General features: G+C 43.9%; 1 protein-coding gene across 2 annotated transcripts in view; it reads left to right on the top strand.

Moving 5' to 3' along the window:
- Positions 1-23,734, top strand: part of RPGRIP1L (RPGRIP1 like) — a 1,574,704-nt gene that overhangs the window by 1,276,214 nt on the left and 274,756 nt on the right. For both annotated transcript variants that reach the window (XM_069639571.1, XM_069639577.1), the window contains exon 21: positions 12,385-12,447. In XM_069639571.1, the coding sequence (XP_069495672.1) occupies positions 12,385-12,447 (63 nt within the window). The remainder of the gene's footprint in view (positions 1-12,384; positions 12,448-23,734) is intronic.

The raw sequence follows: 23,734 nt of genomic DNA, 5'->3' as shown, positions 1-23,734 counted from the left end.
GGCGATTCAGCTCCTCCTGTGACCACTTGCCTCCTGTTTCTAATTGCCTGCATCTTGCGCCCCAGCTGGTCCTGCTAGCGTCCGACTCTATCACTAATTCTGGGATGTCTCCAAAGATCTCTTCACCGTTCCAAGCCTCCATGTTCTGGAGCCACCACTCTGATCTCTCTTCCTGATCCAAGGGCAGTAGCTGGTAATACCCCAGACTATCCTGAAGGTGGCACATTTTCAATCTCTGTAGAGCCCTGTAATGCAAAGGACCTGGAAAAATTCCTTGTATGGAGGCTGCTAGCAAACTTACAATCATCGCTCTAGTGCTCTTATCGATATCATGGTCCTTGCTAGAGCTGCTCACAATTCCTTCTTTATCACTCAGATCTTGGGTGCTGGGAGTTCCAGGGTCACCCTTCTGGTGTCTACTATCAAACCCAGAATATCCATGGGCCACCTGGGAATGAGTTTGGATTTCTCCTGATTGAACAGGAAACCCAGAGATGTAAGGAGCTGCAATGCCGGCCGCACCTGCTCCATTAGTGCCAGATTGCTGTTTGCTAGTATGAGAATATTGTATAGGTAAATTATGATTCTCACGCCTCTCTCCCTCATGGCTGCCTCCACTGGTCTCAGAATCTTCGCGAAAGCCCATGGCGCTGAAGCAGACCAAACGGGAGGCACTTGAACTGGCGCACCTGCACGTGCCATAGGAATCTCAGGTACCTGCGGTGTTCGCTGGTGACTGGGACCGTCAGATAAGAGACTTTCAGGTCCATCATCAATAGCCAGTCTCTTTTACAGAGAATTGATTTGATTTCTTCACTTATAATGCACCGGAGCCTGCAGGCATTGGTGCGCAGAAAGAAGCAAAAGAAAGGAGAAAGAGGAAAAGACAGAAAAAATTGGACAGCAGTCAGCAGACTTTAATTACTCACAAATCTAAAAAGAATCTAAAAAATCATATTTTTCAGCTCTTTTCTAAATCTCATCAGACTACTTTCCGTGCGCATGTCTTGTGGAAGATTATTCCACAACATAGGGGCTTGAACAGTAAACGACCTGCCCATACCTCTGGCTTGCTTACTCCTGGGCACAGATGGGCAAATACCATCATTAGATCTGGTAGTTCTTACTGACTGATAGGCCTTGACACAATCTTTTAGATATCCCAGGGCTTGGCCATGTATGCATTTGTGTACTATTGTCATGGCATTGAAGCGAATATGTGCTTCCACTGGGAGCCAATGCAAGCGCCTTCTGTGGGAGGAGATGGGTTCATGCCTGGGTACGTTATTAACAATACGTATTGCGTTATTTTGCAGTACCTGCAACTGCTTTAAGCTGTTTTTACTAGCCCCAGTCATCAAAGCATTACAATAGTCGATCCTAGGCATTATCAGTGCCTGGACAAGTGAGGTACAGTTACCCACCAAGACATATGGTTTGACAAGTCTCAGGAGCCTGAGAAGATATTGGGCTTTGTTTACAACATTTTCAGCATGAGCGTCTGAACTCAAGGATGATTGAAAGGTGACACCCAGTGTTTTGACCTTGCCAACAACTTTAATTAGATGTTTATCAATGGTAAACCCATCATATTGACTATCGAGTTTAGCTCTGGCCTGAGATGAGCCAAATGGCATACGTTCAGTCTTAGAGGCATTCAGGCACATACCATTATTGGTAATCTAGTTCTGTGTTGTATTATAGACTTTGTTGATCCACTCAGCATCCTCTGTATATTTGCCACCCAGCTCAAAGATGAGCTGGGTGTCATCCGCGTAATTGGTAAAATGCACACCCAGCTTCTCCAAGAGATCACAAAGTGATCGGCAGTAAACATTGAAGAAAGAGGGGGATAAACAAGCACCCTGCGGGACGTCACATTTCAACAGTTCATCGGATGAGCGTGCATTACCCCACACAATCTTAGACATCCAACCAATCAAAAAGGATTCAATCCAAGCTATGGCCTCAGTAGAGTAGCTGCCAGCCTTTGTCAGACCAAATAACGATTTGTTATGATCGACAAGGTCAAAGGCCTGCTGACAGATCTAACCGCATTAGCATCCCCGCCTTGCCATCATCCATAATCTGCAGCATTTCTGTTTGCTTGTTCAATAAGGCATTCTATGTGCCATAACACGCTCTAAAGCGTGACTGTCTCGGTGTAAGGCTCCAGAAGCTTCTAAGTAGTCCTGGAATTGGATGGTAGCTACCTTGTCCAAAGTCTTTAACAAGAAATGGGCATTGGAGATGGGTCTACAGTTAGATTAAACCTTTTGATCTAAACCTGTTTTTCAGCAAGGGGGTCACCGAGACCTACTTCAGAGCCTCTTTTGGACGCAACCATCTCTAAAGCTTGCATTTATGAGGTGAACGAGGAAAGGAAGGAATAATTCCTTATTTGCAAGGATAATTCTGGAAGGAAGAACTTTCCCCCCATACAGGTAGCAGGTCTCATTTCTCTCATAATGTTGGCCAAAGTCTCTTCCGAGATACTATTAAAGCTAAAAATTGGTTTATCTCAGTCACCAAGCACTTTATCTGTTGGATCAGTGACGGTATGCTCGACTCTGCCTAGATTGTCCATAATATGGGATTGGGCTACAGCTATCTTTTGGGCGAATGCCTTTTGAATTTCATTACAGTCATGATTGGAGGGGGGTGATCTGATGCAGTACCACCTTAGGTTTTTCAAGGTCCCAAAGGATCTGAAAGAGTTTCTTGGGATCATTCTCTGCCTGGGTAATTTGGATGTCAAAGTAAGTTTCTTTTGCACGCAAGATTTCACTTCGATACAACTTTTCCAATGTTTTCCATCTTTCCCTATTGTCCGATGATTGATCTTTCAGTCAGGCTCTTTCAGCATTTCTTTTTTCTTTTTTGCGATTCATTATAGCTACAGAATACCATTTCTGGTCATTGGATTTCCCCCTAACACTCTTAGATGTCACAGGTGCAGTGCAATTCAATAGTTCAGTAAATGATCTCTCAAATTCTGAACCCAAATAATCAGGGGAATCATGATCAGAAGTAGGTTCCTGGAGTATTGAAAGACAAGATTTCAAGTCTCCTTGCAGGACTTTATTGTAATTCCTTCTAGAGACAGTGTGAGGGAGATTATTTTTCCAAACTATAAGAGAAGGCAATGCAGATTGGAAAGTGATGAAGAAGTGGTCAGACCTGATGCAGGGTTGGATGGTCGGGGGACTAAAGGGTAGATTTTTGCTGACTACCCAGTCTAGCACATTTCCTAACTTGTGTGTGGGTTCATTGTTTCTATTAATAACACATGTATTGAGTTTAAACAGTTCAACCAACCGGGTTGTCTCTGAGGAGGTGGACCCCTTCCATTTTGACGTGTCTGTAAATCAGCCACCCATTGAGTTCCTTCAGATTGATGATGTGTCGTACTTTCTCCTTCCTGCAGGCCAGTAACTCGCTGATGAAGAATGGGGAGGATGAACTCCCACTGCACTCTATTGTACCCTTGCTGGCTAGCTGCCGTAGCTCCTCCTCTCGGAGTCTGCTCTCTTCCTGCCCTCACTCTAGCTTCCTTGGTAAGGCTATTTGTAATGGCACTGCAGCAAATATTTAGTAACCGGCCCCTTCTCTTTTCAAAATGAAAGGGTGCAGTTAGCGTCTCCTAGAAGGCACACGGCCCTCTGAGCCCACCGTGCCAGTTTATCTGTGTCCACTGGTTCCTCTGTGTTCCTGGCTATCTTCGCGATCAGCCCTGCCAAATCTAAAACCTTCTCTTATTATCCTTTCAAGGCACGATCCATGCCCTTCCGGAGATCACTGGAAGCCTTGGACACAAAGTTTATCATTCTGGGATCAAGCTCCTGGGTCTCCGACACTTTCTGTGGGAGCTCCAGCCGGGGACATTCTGACCGCATGCGCAGCCCTATCTCGATTTCAGTCGTATTGCGCAACCTCTGTGCCATGTATAAGGCCACTCTTGGTGATGGCAACCATTCGTTAGATCTCGGGTGCACTATCGATTCTGCATCGACCATGTCCGCCACTTCTTCTTTGGGGGTCTTCTAGGTGTTTCTCCTTAGTCTTCCTTTGCCACTCGTCGATCTGAGCAAGGAATTAGAGGCCGATATATTGGAATTTGGCAATGAGTTACCCTCATCCATATTCTGCGCCTCTGGGGTGGGGGGGTAGGAGGCTTGGCACAGTCGATCTTTGCATGAAAGCGCATCAGTCGTCTTTCTTTTTCCCTCCTTCATTTGACCTAGGGGAGTCGAAGAGGCCTTCCTCTTATGGGTCTGTTCTCTCCCCTTAAACGCCTCTTCTTTATGAGGCTGACTAGAGGATGTGCTGTCATTAATATCAGTGCCTTTTCTATTCAGGCCATCCCCAATCAAGCACTCTCCTGCCTCTACTGTATTCAGCTGGGGCCCGGCTACTGCGTTGACTAAGGAGTCCCCTAATACCCTCTTAAAGCTGAGGGTAAGATCTGTGTCTTTGTTAACCAATATCTGATCCTGGCTCTCCTCACTCCCGTCATCAGACTCCATGGTGTGATTCTCAAATATAATAACCAAATATGCCTGGTTACCTGAACACAGCAGGTTGAATGGCACGTCCTCTGCAACAGAGTTATTATTGAAGGCAGTGGGGATGATTCAATGCGCCCAATGCCCAGCTCTTTGCAGTCCCCTGGAGCTTGTAAATTACAGACTGCTCCGTGTCTGGAGCTTGAATGGGGTTCTGGATGTGCACAGCATGGCGCCCTGTTGCTCTTCGTTCCGTTCGCTGGTATGTTTTGCCCGTTTCTAAGGTATGGTCACTACAGTGAAAGGTAGAGGGTTGCCCGCTGCTACTTAGCTCCGATTTCAGAATGTAATGGCCCTCATTAATCCACCTTTGGGCCGAGGCGTAAATCCGCTTTTGCATTGGTGAAGATCCTGTGCCGCACATTCCTGCGCGAGCGTACCTGACGCACCGTGACAATCTGTGCGCGTGCGACCTGGGTGCCATCAGTAAGCCCCTGCGCTTGGCTGTGTTGCGTCCGATTACAAAACGAAAAGGAGCGCAAGCCCGGTGCCCCAATGTGACTTCGATACTCAAGGGTCCGGCTGCGCACCCGAAAGAAGCGCAGACGTGGCTCACTGGAATGCCGCCAGCGTCCCGCAATGGAATCCACGCCGAGCGTGTTGCAATGAATAACCGCAAAGTGTCATACTATACACATACATGCATATAACACAGTTTTAAAACGCTGTACACGACAAAGCATCCAAATTTATCAGAGAAAACTTACAATAATACTAACTTAAGCTCCCAAATGAAGGGCCAAGGAGAGATGTCACTTAACTTTGTGAAGAGCAGAAAAAGATGAAAGGACCTGTGCAGGAAGTCACTTAAGGGGCCGAGAGAGAAGGAAATGGACATAAGGACTACCAGAGGTTCAGGACTTGTGTTGGGATGTGTAATTCAGTTCAGTTTATTGTGTTTTTGGTTATGTTTAAACAAGAAATGGTTTTAAAGAGTGAACATCTGAATCTGCTGAAGAGTGGAATAAAATTGTTGCATAATGCTCGCCTCCGTTTTGACATAGAATTTGGGCTTTGGATCCTTGATCTGAAGCATATTGTTTTAAAGATATCCAAGACAGGAATCCTTGGGCCTCTCATGTATATTGAGCAGCAAAATACAAAAGCCAGTAGGGAAATATAATTTTAAATGCAATAAAATCGCAAGACCCAGTATCTACATGCTCTGCCGCAACATTTAGTTTAGTGGAAATCCATAGCACAGACCTCTGTTAGAACGGCCTATGTCTATTTACAGCTGGAATTAAAAAGCTTGTATAACCAGGGACGTCATTTCACCAAAATGCCAGGGGTAGCGGAAGTGACATCACACGACCCTTGACCCGCTGATGACATCACAGGAAGTGATGTCATTTGACACCACTCCGAAGTGATATCGTGAGAAGCATGGAACGAAAAATATGGTTACGATATCACTAATGTGATGTACATTTCATACAAGAATGGATCGCCATATGTACCGTTAAGATCAATTTGTATAGGCCCATATTACCAAATTACTGTGAATGCAAGCAGACGTCCATGACCAATGGTAATGATGTGTTATTATATAGCACTTGCGCTTAAGCGCGTTATATAGAAAAAATATACACCCAATATCACCCAACCTGTGTTGGTACTCATTTATCGACCTCAGAAGGATGAAAGGTTAAGTTGAGGCGTTTAAGAACAGACTCAATCAGTGACTCATCCCCTGAAGTGTGCCTGAAATAAACCTTTAATGAGTCTAGCAATTGTATAGAATTCCAGAAAGACACATTATTTGGTATTTCTATTCTTTCTTATTTAGGGTCAGTGCTGAAAGTGTTAGACTTGTGGCACTCCTGTTCTTTTATTTCTTCTTTTTTTAAGGGGTATGAACAAGAAAGCCAGCCACTCCAGACGTAAAGAGTCACATGGTGCTGTCCACAGCACAGGAGCTTGAATTTAAAAAAATAAAAAGATCACAAGGGAGACCTCAGAGGTCACAGTTGTGACCTCTGGCGACCCCTAAATGACGTCCCTGTGTATAACCCACTTTGTGGAAACAGTCCACTGCCCAAGTTTCCGGAAAACAGATGACGTGGAACTGGTCCAGGAATTGGTGCCAGTCTGGGTCCTCCATTTTGTTTTGAATGTCACAGTATTCCATGAGATAATATTATGATTGTGTGGTGCAGTGGAAGTGTTCAAACAGGGCTAATATATGGATGTATTACCGGTATGGGGCTCAAGGAATCAATCAAGGTTATGCTGAGGCAATCAAGGAAGGGGGTACGGGAGGACTTGTTGATGTGCATTAGCTTCTGACCCCAAGCCACTCTTGGAGATATATCTCAGTGGCAATAAAGTGGCATTTTCTGCTAGGGTCCACTCCCAGTTCTATTTTTGTGTCATCTGGTGGCACAGATCTAAGGTCCACCCTATCAATCAGATCTTTGCTTCTCAGATTGATTTCGATCACATCAAAGGAGAGTATGTGGAAGTCACTACATCCTCTGACAACCATCACGCCTTCTCTAATAATTGATAGTCACCCCCCTTTTAAGACATAACCAATGGATAACTTTATTGGTTAGCGAATAGGTGTGTTCCTTTGCTCGCGTAGGTCGTTTTGGTACCTTGGTTATGTAGAAGTAACATGGGGTTCGATGGAAGATTCAGCAATCTTTCCGATTGGTCTAATAATATTGAGGTGAAGATCAATAGGCCTCTGTGAATATGTGGATAGACTGTCAGTAGAAGTGCTTGTCATATTTGTTTTGCAGGAGATGTCTACCTTTTTGAGATCCAGTGTAGGTTTTGTGGTCCCTCTTTGTAAGAGAGACCTGGGTCTAGTAGACTCAAGATTGGTAATCACCTTGAGTAGGGGGGAAATCACTGAGTTGGTAGAGGCTGGACTCTGGTTAGAAATGGAGTGGTTGGGCTTTGAGACTTAGCTTGGAAGAAGGTCAGAGTTGGGATGGCGGGCAGCATATGGAGTAAACTCTTGTGTGTTTTTGCTAAATTACTTATTTGTGACCCTTGTAGGTGCAATTATAAATTTAACACCAAGTCGGCCAGGGTATGACATAAGGTTCTCAGGTTATCTGTCACTTTCCTTAGGGTGCTTAGCTCGCGCTTCATGTCTGTAGAGTTACAGAGTCGGCTACAATTACACAGACACCAGGGATCAGAGGGAGCGTCGCAACCTGAACCAGGCATCCTGTTGCCATTAGTATTCTGGACTGGATCGTGAAGCGGTTTGCTCGGGACTGTGGTGATCCCCCTGGGTCTCATTGGTAGGGGCCGAATCAGTTAAAGGTTGCCTTTGGAACAAAGTTTCATTTGGGGCAGCATGGCATACTGATGGATTTTGTGGGTGGTTACGGGTCCTCTTGGACAGAGAATCTGTTCTTTATACGAATGACTGGATTAACAACAGATGTGGTAAGCTCCGATTCTTGTGTCCGGAGGCCAAGTTCAACACTACCCTTGTAGGGGCATATATTTCGACAGATACGTTGAAGTTGCTCCCTCCCTATAGGTTCAGTGGTTGTGGTCTTTCAAGATCTTCAGTGTCAAGGTTTGGTAAAATTAGAGTTGCGTTTATGGTGTTGGCAACTTTTAATTTGTCGAAAGGGGGTTAGATTGTTTAAAGTTAGCGCAGTTCTTTGGATCTTCTTTATTGGGTGAGGAGAAGTCCACTTTGGTTTGTCAGCAGCCTCATTTACATTATTATGATCAAAGTCTTTGAGGATGACCTCTGTCGTGAATAAGAACATGGACTTCCTCAATAGGTAGTAGCGCAGGGTTGGAATGTTTCTTCCATTTAGGGGAGATCACCCCAGGGCAGGCCTTCCTTTTTGTAGCCATATCCAATAATAACAAGGTACAGGGTGCCTTTGCTTGCTGGGATTGCAAGGCTAAGGAGCTGCAGAGAACGCCTGACTGGCTTGAGGGTCAAGCACATTTCGATACCCACCCTACGCAGCAGATAGGTAAATAAGCACCATTGGGCCCTCGGCTGGTAAAAAAACAAAAGTACGAGCCCGAACAGTACCTTAAATCCGCTTGGTGTAGTTTTCTTGTGTGTCCCAGTTTGCTTGAGCGTTTCCCAGTGGATGGCAAATGGAGACTAATTTCACGTGATTCAAGGCGAGGGCTGGCTGTGGCCCACGACAGGCTCTAAACAGCCCAAAACTGCAGTGCCCTTTGCTGTAGTGGTCATTGCCACTAGAACGACATGCTGCTTGCTTTCAGCGTTTCCACCACGGAGAAGGGGCTGGAGCATCCACACCCGAACAGAATAGCGGAGAGGAGAGAATCTCGGTGGCCCAGAGCAGCCGGAAACAGCCCCCTTTGCCATGGCCGGCTTCCCTTGCTCAACTGCTCTCATCATTCTCCTTCTTGGCTCTGTCTGTTTGCTCCATAAAACTTGGTTCCTCCCAGTGCCTTCCAAACTCCCTTAATGACATTTCCCAGGGGTGTTGCTAGGTAGGAAAAGACCCGGGGCTACCCTGATGTCGGAACTGTCAGGTCTGGGGGCTAGCTAGCCTTTTGGTTGAGATTCTATCCGGGCTACAGCCTAAAGACCAGGGGCTATAGCCCCCTTAGCCCCCCCCCCAGCAACGCCTCTGCCATTTCCTACTGGCTTCAAATATAATAGTTGGAGATTGGTAAGGGGATTTCTAATGGGGCCTTTGGGATAACTTGCGGTCAAGTCAATGATGGTGTTGGTTTTTACCCTCTGGGCCAAGGTGTCTCTTAATCGTATTCATTATTTTTAATGAGGAAGCCACTCTGTCTGTGGTTTACAAAAGGCGCACCCACTATTTTCAGGTCAGGCGGAATTACCCTACTCTTTGCTGCATGTGCCATTGCCTCTCCAGTACCCCATGGTCCCAGCTCACGGTTTGCAAGCCTGCCCTCCAGCGTGCATTCCCAACTACTGATTTGGAGATACAAGGCAGTGGCCTGGCTGACCGTCCCGATGAACTGCGAATGTGAACCTCAGACTATTTTGAGCCAGTGGCTCGCAATTCAGGAACTGAGAAAAGCAGTGGAAGTTAACAACTCTTGGAGTCGTTTGAATTTATAAAAAAAAGGGACAGTGAGTAAATAACTAAGGCAGACACTTGTCTAAAGATGTTTTGTGGTAAAGCACCCAATAAGAGTCTATCAAAAGTAAATAGTCCAGTGAGAATGAGAATAAAATAAACGGCTGTATGAAATCGCTACATCATACACAGAATGGATCTACCCCACTGCCACCTTTTTTTGCCTTTGGTCTATAGCTGGAATCAACACATGTAGTTACTGCTCAAATGGCGAAAATTAACTGGTAAACCTTTATTCAGTTGATTAGGATCCTGTGACTGAGTAAGCATACATTTGGGATTATATATTTAAGCAGTTTAATCCATCAGTGGGCATAGTAAATCAGATATATTACTTAATGTTGTTAGGCAGAAACCTGTGCATTTCCCTTAGGGACCACTGCAAAAAGTTTAAGACCACAGGAGTAAGCAATAAACCCAATTGGTAGCAGTCTGCACCACCCAGATTTACCTGGTAGCTGTGGCTGAGCAGTCAGACGTCTCTCAAGAAGAGTTAGGCAGTATATAGAGTATACACAATAGGGCTAAAAATACATTAGAACAAGCAAACACTGACAAGAGCTTTGGTATAAAAGTATATCATTATTTATTTAAAACCACACTTATGAAAATACACTGGCACTAATATATCAAGCAAGTTCAAACACAGTCACTATAAGTATATACACCTCCCTAGTTAATTATTCGACAAGTCTAGGTTAAGACACCACTTATTAGCAAAACAGAGGTGAGCGCGTAAGTGTAGATGGCACTCCAATAATTCGTTTAAAAAGGGAGAGAAAAGGCAGAGTAGGAAAATAAGACAGTACCAACACTTTTAAGAAACCACAGCAAGTCAAGAAAGGCAGGGTCTACTGTAGAGCAAAAAGTTCATAGGTCAGGCCCACTCTTGGAGAGAGCAAGGTAGAATGTGCCCAAGATCACACAGTGGAAATGCACTCAAAGTCTTTGCAGAAAAGTCAAAAAGAGGTTGGATCAGTTCAGAAAGGCAAAGTTAGCAGGTCCGAGGTCAACCCAGTTAGAAAGTTAAGGATTTACGAGACACCTTGGACAATCTGTTGCAAGGGAGACCAGGCGGGACACAGTACCTGAAATGGTGAGAAAACTCCAGCAGTGGCAGTTGTTCCTGGCAGCGGGTGCAAGTCGTGGCTTCAACCAGAGGAAGAGATGATCTCGACGAGGAAGAAAGCTGGAGGACGTTGCACTGCCAGGGAAGAAACCAGCCGCGGAGGTTCCCGACTAAAAGGTACAACCCTTTTATTCGCGGTAGTGTTGAAGCGTGGCTATCCGGCCGCCGGGGTGCTTGGCACGGGCGATACGACCACGAGACATCCAGGAAGGCGAAAAAGGCGAACTGGTTGGTCCGACCAGCTCAAAGGGAAGAAGACTCTCTTGGAAGAAGATCTCCTCTGTTGTCGGGGAAGTGGTGAGTTCGTACAGCAGGGCTCCACCGGTGGTGTCGTTTGTTGTAGATGGCTCAGCTTCTCCCCTCTTCGGATTCTTTAGGTCCTGTGGCGACTTCTGAAGTTCCAGTTCCCAAAGCCCTGCTTTTATGCAGAAAAACCCCCATTCAACAGCCTAGCTGTCACTCAAACATGCTAAGTGGTGAGCCGGGCGGCTCACCACTGAGCCAATCACACAACAGTGCGAATTGAGTTGCCAAGGCAACTCAGTACAGGGTGCCTAATCCCCCTCCCACACATCCTGTAGACCCCAGGCGGAGTGGCACCATTTGGAGGGCTTCTGTGGAGAAGCCCGCCAAAATGTGGAACAAAGGGCTCGACTTGGGTTAGAGTTTCAGAGGCGAACACAAACACCATTTTAAAACCAAGTCCTGGCAAAAAGACACAACCGGGGAATAAATATTAAATAAATAACTCAGCGGTATCTTTAACATTGCACCAAAAAGTGGTGCGTTTAAAATCGATGGGAAAATCCCATAGGAAATATTCCGGTGGAATATTTCGCGTGGTATCCACTGCCAGCAGCCAGAATCTCGACAAGGGGGGACTGGACAGTGCCCCCTTGGAAAACAGACCCAGTGGCAATCGAATTACCCCTACCAGTACTTCCATAATATGATGGTTTGTACTGGTTCTGTTCACAATTTGAGAATAGTAAAGTCAATGGTGACTTTACATGCCCTGGGAGACAGTAGTCAGTCCCAGGGTATGGAGTTTATGGGCCTCATTACCCGGTAGGCAGTAAGGGTTTAGCGGTACCGGTATTTTAGCGGTACCGGTAAACCCTTACCGCCTTACTACGAGGTCCCTTTGCGGGTTGGGGAATTTAACGCCTGCTTTTTGCAGGCGTTAAAAACCAACCCGCAAAGGGACCAGGGAGCTAATTGCGGTACCGTGTAATGAGGCCCTATGTTTGGGGGTCACTATGACACCCCTGTGTTACTGCACTGAGGGTGCTGCGTAACACACATAGCAAAAACACATGAAGCCCTATGGAGTAAAAGACCCCATAGCCCATAAAACACATTTACAGTCAAAGGGCATACTCGAATCATGCCTAAGAGTGGGAGAAAAAGAGTCTCACTCTTAGCAGGAGAAAAAAAACCCAAATCCAGGTTTGGGAAATTAGCCTTAACAGAGAATTCTCCCTGACAAATTTCTTTTGACTTTCCGAAGTTTTGTTGAAGAATTGTTTATGGTAAAGTAAATAAGGTTGTTAATTGCGGATTTGAGAATACTTTTTGACCGTGGATTATTTTTCTCTTGTGCGCAATTTAGAACATTGTGGATGTCATCTATGCCAAGAAACCACAGCAAAACATGGAAGAGGGTGTTACTGAGGTATGTATAGACAAAGTCGTTTTTGTTAATTTTTTATATCCAATCCTTTTTAAGAATTCACTTTGCATCATAGTGAGACTTGGGATTGAGCTGTATATTAAATTGAATGGCATTTTTATGCTATGCATATTCTTCTGGTGTGGCTTTGTTGTGCTATGGGCTTATTTGGGCGAGATCTTGGCCTAAATGTGTGGGTGAAAGGTTGTGTGGCTAGTGTGTTATATGTGGGTTGTGTACAATGTCTTATATGAGGGCCAGATATGTGCTGCTTTATGCTTGATGGTATGTCTTAGGCCTGCTTGTGTATATTATGTTATGAAACTCTATACTGCGCCAATCTCCATCGTAATGGTTTTACAGGCCTGTGTATCAGAAACTGATGTAAAATGCCTGTCATGATAAATAGCTTCTCCTTGAGTTAAAGTGCCTAGAGGGCATGCGGTAGCAGCATGTTTTACATGACTAGTAACAGGTGTCCTGTGTAATTGCCACAGATAGCATTGTTGCTAGTATGTCAATGCAGAATATGAGTCGTGAGTGGCTGAGGTGAAGTTTGTAGCCATTGGCAGAAATTCAAAACCTTGTTCGGTCGATTCCTTACTTATGATGCAAGCATCTTGATAACATCATGTGTCATGACTTTTTCCAAAATGTATGGAGAAAAAAGACCTAGGCTATTATGTCTTCGGTGTGGGCCGCACACCCCAAATACCCACTTCGGGTTAATCGATTTTTCTTTGTTTCTTAATAAACTCAAAAGGCCAACTTTGGTGATTATTCAAAAATGTAATCTTATTTAATGTTCAAAATTATGGATTCTTTAGGTACAAAAAAGTTTTGCGCTTAATTGGTTAAGCATCACCAAAAAAGCTAATGCTGTCTGTTAAGGCAAAACAGAAAACCCATCCGGATAATGCATTTCGGAGTTAATCCTTCTTCAGAGCCAGGTTTTTACTGTACTACACACATTATGATTGTCCTATATTACATTATCAATTTGACATATCCACAATGTTCAGAGCAAGGTCCAACAGTGCATAGTGCAGTAAAACAAGTTTAAAAAAAATAATTAAACGGGGCGCCCACAAGGACAGACAAATATTCAACATAAATTCGAGAGAAAGAGAAAACAAAAAGAAACAGAGGAACTTTCATCAATGTGTATGTTCATTCCGAAGTATTTTTAGTTATATCAAGCATTTAATAACGTTTATCATGCGTGTGATATAAATTATACTACAATGTTTAGCACCGTGACCCCTCGTGTTGATTGAAATGCTAAATATTCTAACTTTCAATGTAAACCTTAACGTGCTAAGGTGCTTAATGGCCGGTATACTTTGCGCAGATACCATGTGACTATGCATTGCGATGTGTGTTTTGTGTCACTGACCTGTTAGCCAAGATGTGCAAAAACGCGGTTTGTAACGTGTTGAATTCTTCCAAATAACACTGCCTGACATGAAGAGAGCAAACGTGTTATTTTCTGTCATACTTCTTTTGCACTGACATTAAGCGTATAATGCGATTGGGGATCGCGTATCTTCATTCTGTCTACACATGTTACCTGGAGTGCTGCAGGCAGCGTCCTGCTCTGTCTTCTACGAACGGTGTCTGATACTCGCGGTTCGTGGCGTTGCCCTAGGCAACGTTAAGTAAACATTATGGCCGCGTGTATGCTTACGTGTCGGCCATATTGGTTGTGGCAAACACAGTTCAATTCAATTGCTTACAGTATGTACGTGTACCGCAGTCTGCACTACGTACTGATGTTTAGGAAGATGATTATCCGTGCATCTCTATATCAATGTATCGACATGTGTTAACACTGAGTTTACTAAGGCTTGTGAAAGCACGTGGTATCGAAGGTATCGGCTGCTTTAGTATTAGTATATGAGTACTGTAGTACTTCTATTGATGTTAAAAACTATGCACGAGTAAGTTGTGAAAATAAACGTGTGTTAGAGTAAGGTATGTGATACACGAAACCTAGATGCACAGTAAACGATTCATGTAGATTTGTAATTAGTGCATACATCTGTGTACAAGAAAAAGTAAACTATAGACAGTGTCCATCTAAAAATTGGTGTACTGCCACTGAACAATTATAGATTAGCAGTGTCCTCTCCAGTATTTTACAGACTGATTAAAAGCTGGACCAAACTGTTTCATAGCATAGTGCATATGCAGCATTGTGATATATGCTTACTTGATGAACATAGAACATTGCAATATTATTATTTTTTACATTACATGGTGAACAGGAGACTTAATTATTACAAAAAGCAGTTTAGATCGAATTCCTCATTAAGTCCTCGCAGTGCCAAAGCTTCTAGGCGATCTATCCAATAGGCTTCTCTTTGATGTCTTCTTTTTTTCGAGTCTGTATGTGTATTTGGTGCTTCAACAGTTTCCAAGACTTGGAGCTTGACTTGGGAGATGTTATGTTGTTTTTCATTGAAGTGTCTCGCTACTGCTGAGTTGGTATTTCTATTTCTTATACATGACTTGTGCCCGTTAATCCAGATTCTCAATTTCCGTCCCGTTTCTCCAACATAGTAAAGTCCGCATGGACAACATATGCAGTAAATCTACAGGATCATGAACTACTAGAACAAAAGGCAATTATTAGTAAAAAAGCTGTGCACTCTCGCCTCTCTCTTTTCACCATTATTTTCACTTCAGTGTAATATTGAGAGTCTGCACGCGACTATGTCATATGAGGAAATCGAAAAACTAACTGACACAAGAGCCACAACTTTAGGCTTTTCAGCAGAGGAGGCAAACAAAATCCTAGGTTTGATTAAGGAAATCGGTACGACACTAAAGGACGCAGATCCTAACAGAAGGATAAAACAACTTGAATACATCATTAGAAAAACAATAAATCGTAAATTGCATGCAGTGACACTAGGCCGTTATTACAAGGCACAAAGGATACCAAGAGGCTTAAGAATTGGACTTAAGCCAACCTTATGCAAAGAAAGCAAAAAAATGGGAGCAGATCCTTAATAAATGTTCACTCTACCTGATCTTACTTATAATCAAAGAACTTTCTGTTAATCTACAGACCCGAGAACAAGAGATACAAACTTTATCTGCATAAATCGCTGAATTTACAAGCGAGGAGTCATTGGACGAAATACTTGTAGACATCTATATAAGGTTAGAGGGATACAAAACAGATCTGGAAGCAAGAAAAATAAGGAAATTCAGGAGAGACACGTTTGATTATTTGCGAGACGAAGTCTACACATGGGGAGATACATTTCAAAATCAACCTCAGAGACCACATAACCCTAACCCGAACTCAGAAAACAGCAGTTCAGACACAGACTCCAACAGAGACAAACAGACCTCGCAAACTCAGGAACAAAGAGCAGAAGGAGGGAGCGGCACCAGTGGGGCGACCCCCAGTGCCAGTGCACCATCACGACAAACGCCTTTTTTAGACAACCAACAAGGAAGAAAGGAACGAGGAGGGGCAAGAGGACAGGGCACCGGAGTGCAAACGAGATTTCAAGCACGAACAACCTAGTAGTGAACATTTCGAATAGAACACTTACCAAACAAGAAGAAGAGGTTCTACAGAAAGGTCTAAAATTTGTGCCAACTTATAATACCAACCTATTCAACACTAAAGTAGAGTTACACAAATTGACCAGAAAACTTAAACTTAAAGTTTTCTTTGCAGGAATGGAAAATACTGACTCTACAGCAGAACCATCAGATTTGGTTGAATTCAAACCTTAGAGTACTTTTTCTCCACCAATTAGTGTTCCAGCAATAGACATTTTTGAAAAAATGGTTACAGCAGATCTCAAAAAGATCAAATATGGAGCAACGAACAACAGAAACCTCAGTAGAGGAGAGATGTCAATTGTCCAAAACTTATACACTATAAGACCAGCCGACAAAGGGGGTGCATTAGTTTTACTAAACACCTCAGATTACGACAATAAATGTGAGAGACAATTGCACAACCACAACGTTTACTCAAAAATAGATCATGACCTGACCATGGAGATACTAAAAGATTTAGAAGAACACCTTGTCAAAGCAGAAGAAAGAGATATGATAACAAGCAAAAGGAAGGCATTTCTACTCAACTTGAAACCCAACATACCTCACTTGTTGTCCAAAATACATAAGAATCTCATTAACCCACCTGGAAGACTAATAGTAGCTGCCACAGGTGGGATTCTGCAACCATTTGGCACCTATATTGACTTTTTTCTCAAACCTTTAATACAGAAAAAATCAACGTATGTGAAAGACAGCACACACTTCCTGAACATCATAGAAGAAGTACAACTCACAGAAAATGACATTATTTTCACTATAGATGTGGTAAACCTTTACACGAGTATCCCTCATGATCTGGGGCAGGAGGCCGTAGAGTGGCTCCTTCTACAGGAAGAAGAGATAGGAGCAGTGAAGGAATTTATTTTGTCACTACTCTCCTTTATTTCAATGAACTCTTACTTTGAACACAACAAAGAATTCTACATCCAAACCTCCGGAACGGCCATGGGAGCCATAATGGCACCAGTTTACGCGAATGCGTTTATGTATCAATTTGAGATGACCCATATCTTGCAAAAACCTGAATGGCAAAACAAATTGAAAAAATGGGTACGTTACATAGACGACATATTTGGCATTTGGCAAGGAATAAGAGAGTCACTTGACGATTTCATGATTTACATTAACAGTATTGATCCGCGAATTCAATTCACCTCAGAAATTGGTAACCCAGGTATACATTATTGTCATGATGCCTACCCTCGGAGAACCAGACCAGGTCCAGCAACCCCGGAAGCAGGCATCAAGATTTTGAGCAAGCCCAAAAACCCCTGCTAGGGGCTTTTTGGGTGCGGTCCTGGCACCTATGGCACCAGGCTCATATGGAGTCAGTCCTGGCGCCATAGGCACCAGGCTCATAGAGTAGAACTTACCTGATGCAGACCATGCTGCAAGCTTACCTGATGCAGACCATGCTGCAAGCTTACCTGATGCAGACCATGCTGCAGAGCTCCAAGCCAAATGAGGCTTGGAAGGGACTATTTTACCTAGGGAGTATTTTTTACTTGGGCTGGGCTGGGGAGGAATACTTACCTAAGTCTAATTTGGGGGCTATTTAAACCATGCCCGAAGAGCAACACACGCTTCGCGTTATTTTGCATCCAGCAGCGTAACGCTCACTGTGTCTGCAAGCCTGCATCCAGTCTTCTGCCACACCCGCCTCGAGTCTGCAGCTCCTAGAAAAAGGGAGGAACAGAAGGAGAAGAGGTTAGAATAAGAGCAAAACCTTCGATCCTTACCTGAATTCCGGATCCACCGCGCCTTTGAGCTGGAAGAAAGAAGCATTTTACACGCACCGCCTCGCCTGCTGCAGCGCCGCGCTGAACTCGCCGCCTTTGCAGCATCCTCACGATCCACCGCATCCTTCTGCACGTTCCCGCCGCACTCTGGCACTTAAGGGGAACACAAGAACAGCAAAGGTGAGCCAAGGGAATAAACAGAGGCAATAGTAACTACCCCCATAGACTTACCTGATTACCGCCCGGGGTATTATTCCTCTTCACCTGTCGGCACTGTCTCCATTGCATCCTCGCCGTACCAAGGCCCCTAAGGGGAACAAAAGGACAACAAGTTGAGACGAAGAGACAAACAAGGGGAACTCTTCTCACCACAATAGACTTACCTAATTTTACCGCCGGAGGCATTATTCCCCGAACTTCATATTTTCTCTCCACACCTGAATAAGGGAGCAAGCCACAGGTTACATTCTGGCCTTATTTTATCGAACTGTGTAGGATAAGCCAAATCCTTACCTGAAGTTCGTCAGCTACCATGAGGAACTCTTTGCTGGGGTCAAGCTGCCAACTGCGAGGAATCGGATAAGAGTGAAAGTTAGACATGTGAACTCTTACGAACTACATACTTTTCAGAGTCAATATTGTTCTGGAACTCACCAATTCCTTCGAGCCAGTGAAGCAACTGGTTATCAACGCGCCCCTGCGCTCAATGCAGGTTGGAGAGCTCATCTTTTCAAACCATCAGGTGAGACTATAGGAGGGGACATCAAAGGTGATCTGTGGGGAGAACAGCAGGGGTGGGGGGGATTTACACCCAACTCCACGGGTGGTTAATTCCCTTTCTCCATTTGCAGAAGAATATTCCTACGGGCCAAGCACACGAAGCTAGGTGGGCCAGTCCAGTCCGTCATCTCGGCCCTATGCGTCACATTGGTGGAGACCGCAGCTGTCCAGGTCAGATCGACGCCTCTGTGGGAGCCAGGTGAGCGTAACAATTATCTGGACATTAAAGTTAATGTACTCAACCAACAGATCACTACTTCTTTGTTTACTAAACCCACCGACAGAAATAATTTATTACATCGCATGAGTTTCCATCCACAGAACACCTTTAAAAATTTACCCTATGGACAAATGCTGCGACTAAAAAGAATCATCAGTGATGAAAGAGAATGCGAACAATAACTAGAGAAACTAAGTAGAAAACTTAAAGAAAGGGGATACCCGAATGAAGACCTACAGGCAGCAAAAGTGAAGGTACAAGGCATAACAAGAGCTAGTACCCTTGTGCCAAAGGACACAAAACCATCTCCATCACTGGTATATATGTCGAAATATTCTTCTCAAAGCATGCAGATCAAGAGATGCATAAACAAACATTGGACAATACTGAAAAGTGATGAAAGAACTAAAAACCTCTTTCTAGAGACTCCAACGTTTGCCTACCAAAGATCAAGCCACCTAAGGGATCTCCTTGTCAACACAAGAGACATTAGAACCAAAAGGAGTAAACCAAAGAGAACAGGAACATTTCCATGCTTGAATTGCAGCAATTGTAATAACATCATTAAAGGGGTTCTAGTCCCGCATCCTTACACGGGAGAGAAGATCGCAATAAAAAGCTATGGAACTTGCAACACTGAAAATTGCATTTACTGCATACGTTGTCCATGTGGACTTTACTATGTTGGAGAAACGGGACAGAAATTGAGAATCCGGATTAATGAGCACAAGTCATGTATAAGAAATAGAAATACCAACTCAGCAGTAGCAAGACACTTTAATGAAAAACAACATACCATCTCCCAAATCAAGTTCCAAGTCTTGGAAACTCTTGAAGCACCAAATACACACACAGACTCGAAAAAAAGAAGACAACAAAGAGAAGCCTATTGGATAGATCGCCTAGAAGCTTTGGCACCGCAAGGACTTAATGAGGAATTCGATCTAAACTGCTTTTTGTAATAATTAAGTCTCCTGTTCACCATGTAATGTAAAAAATAATAATATTGGAATGTTCTATGCTCATCAAGTAAGCATATATCACAATGCTGCAAATGCACTATGCTATGAACCAGTTTGGTCCAGCTTTTAATCAGTCTGTAAAATACTGGAGAGGACACTGCTGATCTATAATTGTTCAGTGGCAGTACACCAATTTTTAGATAGACACGGTCTATAGTTTACTTTTTCTTGTACACAGTTTTATGCACTAATTACATATCTACATGAATCGTTTACTGTGCATCTAGGTTTCATGTATCACATACCTTACCCTAACACACATTTATTTTCACAACTTACTCGTGCATATTTTTTAACATCAATAGAAGTATTACAGTACTCATATACTAATACTAAAGCAGCCGATACCTTCAATACCACGTGCTTTCACAAGCCTTAGTACACTCAGTGTTAACACATAAGTCGATATATTGATATAGAGAGGCACAGATAATCATCTTCCTAAACATCAGTACGTAGTGCAGACTGCGGTACACGTACAACCTGTAAGCAATTGAATTGAACTGTCATTGCCACAACCAATATGGCCGACACACAAGCATACACACAGCCATAATGTTTACTTAACGTTGCCTATGGCAACGCCACGAACCGCGAGTATCAGACGCCGTTCGTAGAAGACAGAGCAGGACGCTGCCTGCTGCACTACAGGTAAGATGTGTAGACAGAATGAAGATACGCGATCCCCGATCGCATTATACACTTAATGTCAGTGCAAAAGAAGTATGACAGAAGATAACACGTTTGCTCTCTCAATGTCAGGCAGTGTTATTTGGAAGAATTCAACATGCGCACAAACCGCGTTTTTGCATATCTTGGCTAACAGGTCAGTGACACAAAACACACATCGCAATGCATAGTTACATGGTATCTGCACAAAGTGTACCGGCCATTAAGCACCTTAGTACTTTAAGGTTTACATTGAAAGTTAGAATATTTAGCATTTCAATCAACACGAGGGGCCACGGTGCTAAACACTGTAGTATAATTTAGATCACACGCATGATGAACGTTATTAAATGCTTGATATAACTAAAAATACCTCGGAATGAACATACACATTGATGAAAGATCCTCTGTTTCTTTTTGTTTTCTCTTTCTCTCGAATTTATTTTGAATATTTGTCTGTCCTTGTGGGCGCCCTGTTTAATTTTTTTTTTTTAAACTTGTTTTTGTGCACGGTGCACTGTTGGACCTTGATCTGAACATTGTGGATATGTCAAATTGATAATGTAATATAGAACAATCATAATGTGTGTAGTACAGTAACAACCTGGCTCTGAAGAAGGATTAACTCCGAAATGCATTAGCCGGATGGTTTTTCTGTTTTGCCTTAACAGACAGCATTAGCTTTTTTGGTGATGCTTAACCAATTAAGCGCAAAACTTTTTTGTACCTAAAGAATCCATAATTTTGAACATTAAATATGATTATATTTTTGAATAATCACCAAAGTTGGCCTTTTGAGTTCATTAAGAAACAAAGAGAAATCGATTAACCCGAAGTGGGTATTTGGGGTGTGCGGCCCACGCCGAAGGCATAATAGCCTAGGTCTTTTTTCTCCATGTTTACTTTCTGTGCCCTACACGGTGGCACAAGATAGTGGGCTGCACCCTACTAACAAACACATCTACAGGTTCATGAAGTACTAGAACAAAAGGAAATTATCAGTACAAAAGCTGTGCACTCTCACCTCTCTCTTTTCACCATTTTTTCCAAAATGTAGTCACTAAGTGTGCCAAATCCTATGACCAGCTTATTCTCTGCTGGGTGTTTGTGCCTGATATATTACCAGCCTGTTTACTCTTTTCATGAGAACCTGGGCATCACAGATCAGGCCCTGGAGTGGTTTACCTCCTTCCTCCTGGACCGACCCTCCCAGGTCCAACTTGGGTCCTTTCTCTCCAACCCCTCTCCCTCCACATGTGGTGTTCCCAAGGGCTCTATCTTCTCACCCTGGCTCTTCAATGTCTACTTGGCCCCTCTGGCCCACCTGATCTCTACCTTTTGCTCTAACTTCCAGTGCTATGCGGATGACATTCGGCTCTCTTTCAGGCTTCCCTCAGCTCGTCTTCTCTCACGCTCATTCCTGACTGCCTATCTGCAATTCAGGACTGATGCTCCTCAAACGATCTCTTCCTAAATGCCAGTAAAACGGAGATCCTTCTCATTGGGACTCCTGCTCCCGCTTTCCCCTTTCTCACTCTGGCCGCCCTCCTTGGGGCCTCCTCCTTCGCCTTCCTGTGAGGCAAAAAACCTTGATGTCCTTTTCGACTCCACTCTCTCCTTCTCGCATCACATCACAGACCTTGCCAAAAAGGCCCACTACCAGCTGCACCTCCTCACAGATACTCTTCCTTTTCTCACTTTACCCCAGAAGCTCACTGTCTCCTGAGCTCTAGGCTGGACTACTCCCAACAGCCTCTTTCTCAATCTGCCTTCTTATACTCTCCACCCTCTGCAACTAATCCAGAACAGGACTGCAAGACTTATCCTTGGCCTCAAGCCCAGGGACCGTATCTCTCTAGCCCTGGAATCTCTCCATTGGCTCCCAGTGGCTGCAAGAGGCAAGTTCAAGGCCCTCTACATCGTCCACAAGGCTTTCTGGGTCCAGGGCTGCTCTATATCCAACTCGCTCTTCCAAAATACCTTTCTTCTTGAGCCCTTGGCTTAGCTGCCTCCAACTCCCTGAGGGTCAGGTGCTTCTCCAGACAGAGAGTGGGGGGTAGTTTATCTCCTGTGCAGGTGCCTCCCTCTGGAATGGCCTCTGTAAGGAAGGCATGATATCGAACAGTGAAGACGGACACAAGTGATCACAGTTCAAGGGTGTTCATTGAACTTCAATGAGTTGGATGAATGCCTATCTAACCCTAAATCTAAGGATGGGAGCAAGCTAGAACCATCAAAGTAAAAATAACACCGTACTAGTAGTCTTGTCGAAATAAAAAGGGCCTATACTAATAAACCTATTACCAATCCTTAATGCTAAATACAAATGATGTGGGAAAATGCAGTGTAGGCAAAAGAAAGAGTGTTTAAGAAACAATATGTCAGGACAGAAGAGTGCTAAGCTCCCCTTCCCCACGTTTTAGCACGGGACAAGGCGTCACTCTTGAGCTTGGGACACACTCTAGCTTCTTTGAGCACCAGGATGCAGTTAAAAAATCAAATAGGACCTTCTGCAATAAAGTCTCTCGTTCTCCACAAGTCTCTCGCTCACCGAATGCCACGGGTTACCAAAACAACACTTTAAGTTCTCTCTCCTCAAAAGTTCATTGTCCTTTGTTTTCAGGTATAACATTCACTTTGGGTCTCCCTCAGCCGCCGTGCAGAGACCCACTTGTGACTTGCAACCCTAATAGGCCTCTCTCAGCCGGGCTCATGTCTTGGTAGGGTTCACTTTAATGAGTAGTTCACTTATATCAAAGGCTTTCTATTGTGCAAAGGATTTTTCTCAGACCCTTACATGACCACTTCGATTTTCTCCTTTCAGATTTTCATTTGTAATGTCGCTATTCAAATATCACATTTTTGCTGCTTTGTTTCTTTGTAAGCTACCTTTCACCAGAGACCTTCGATTGAGCACCCACTCGGTGCTGGACCACTCTGCAAACTTTTATCTTTTGTTTCTCTCATAAAATGTTCAACACACTTATCAGCTTTCCGTATTTGACTCACATCTTTCATCAAACGCTTCAACGTTCACTTTCGGAGGGTACATTGTCAATGCTAGTAAACCTTCATTTAAACACAGACCAGCCTCGTACAGTTCCTCCAGACTCACTGGCTGTTTTGAAGGTTCTGCTTTCGGCTTTGATGCGGGAGCCAAGGACGATAGCACAGCAGCTGCTGTTCCTCCCTGACTCGGCCAGTCGTGCAGGAGGGCCCGGCGTATCTTGGACACACAGAATTAGGGTTCTCTTGCTTCACTTCCTGGCTTT

The sequence above is a fragment of the Ambystoma mexicanum genome, chromosome 1q, assembly GCF_040938575.1.
Source record: "Ambystoma mexicanum isolate Mex_15411 chromosome 1q, UKY_AmexF1_1, whole genome shotgun sequence".
Classification (NCBI taxonomy): Eukaryota; Metazoa; Chordata; class Amphibia; order Caudata; family Ambystomatidae; genus Ambystoma; species Ambystoma mexicanum.
The sequence above is the reverse complement of the archived record's forward strand: the minus strand, read 5'-3'. Positions and strand labels throughout refer to the sequence as shown.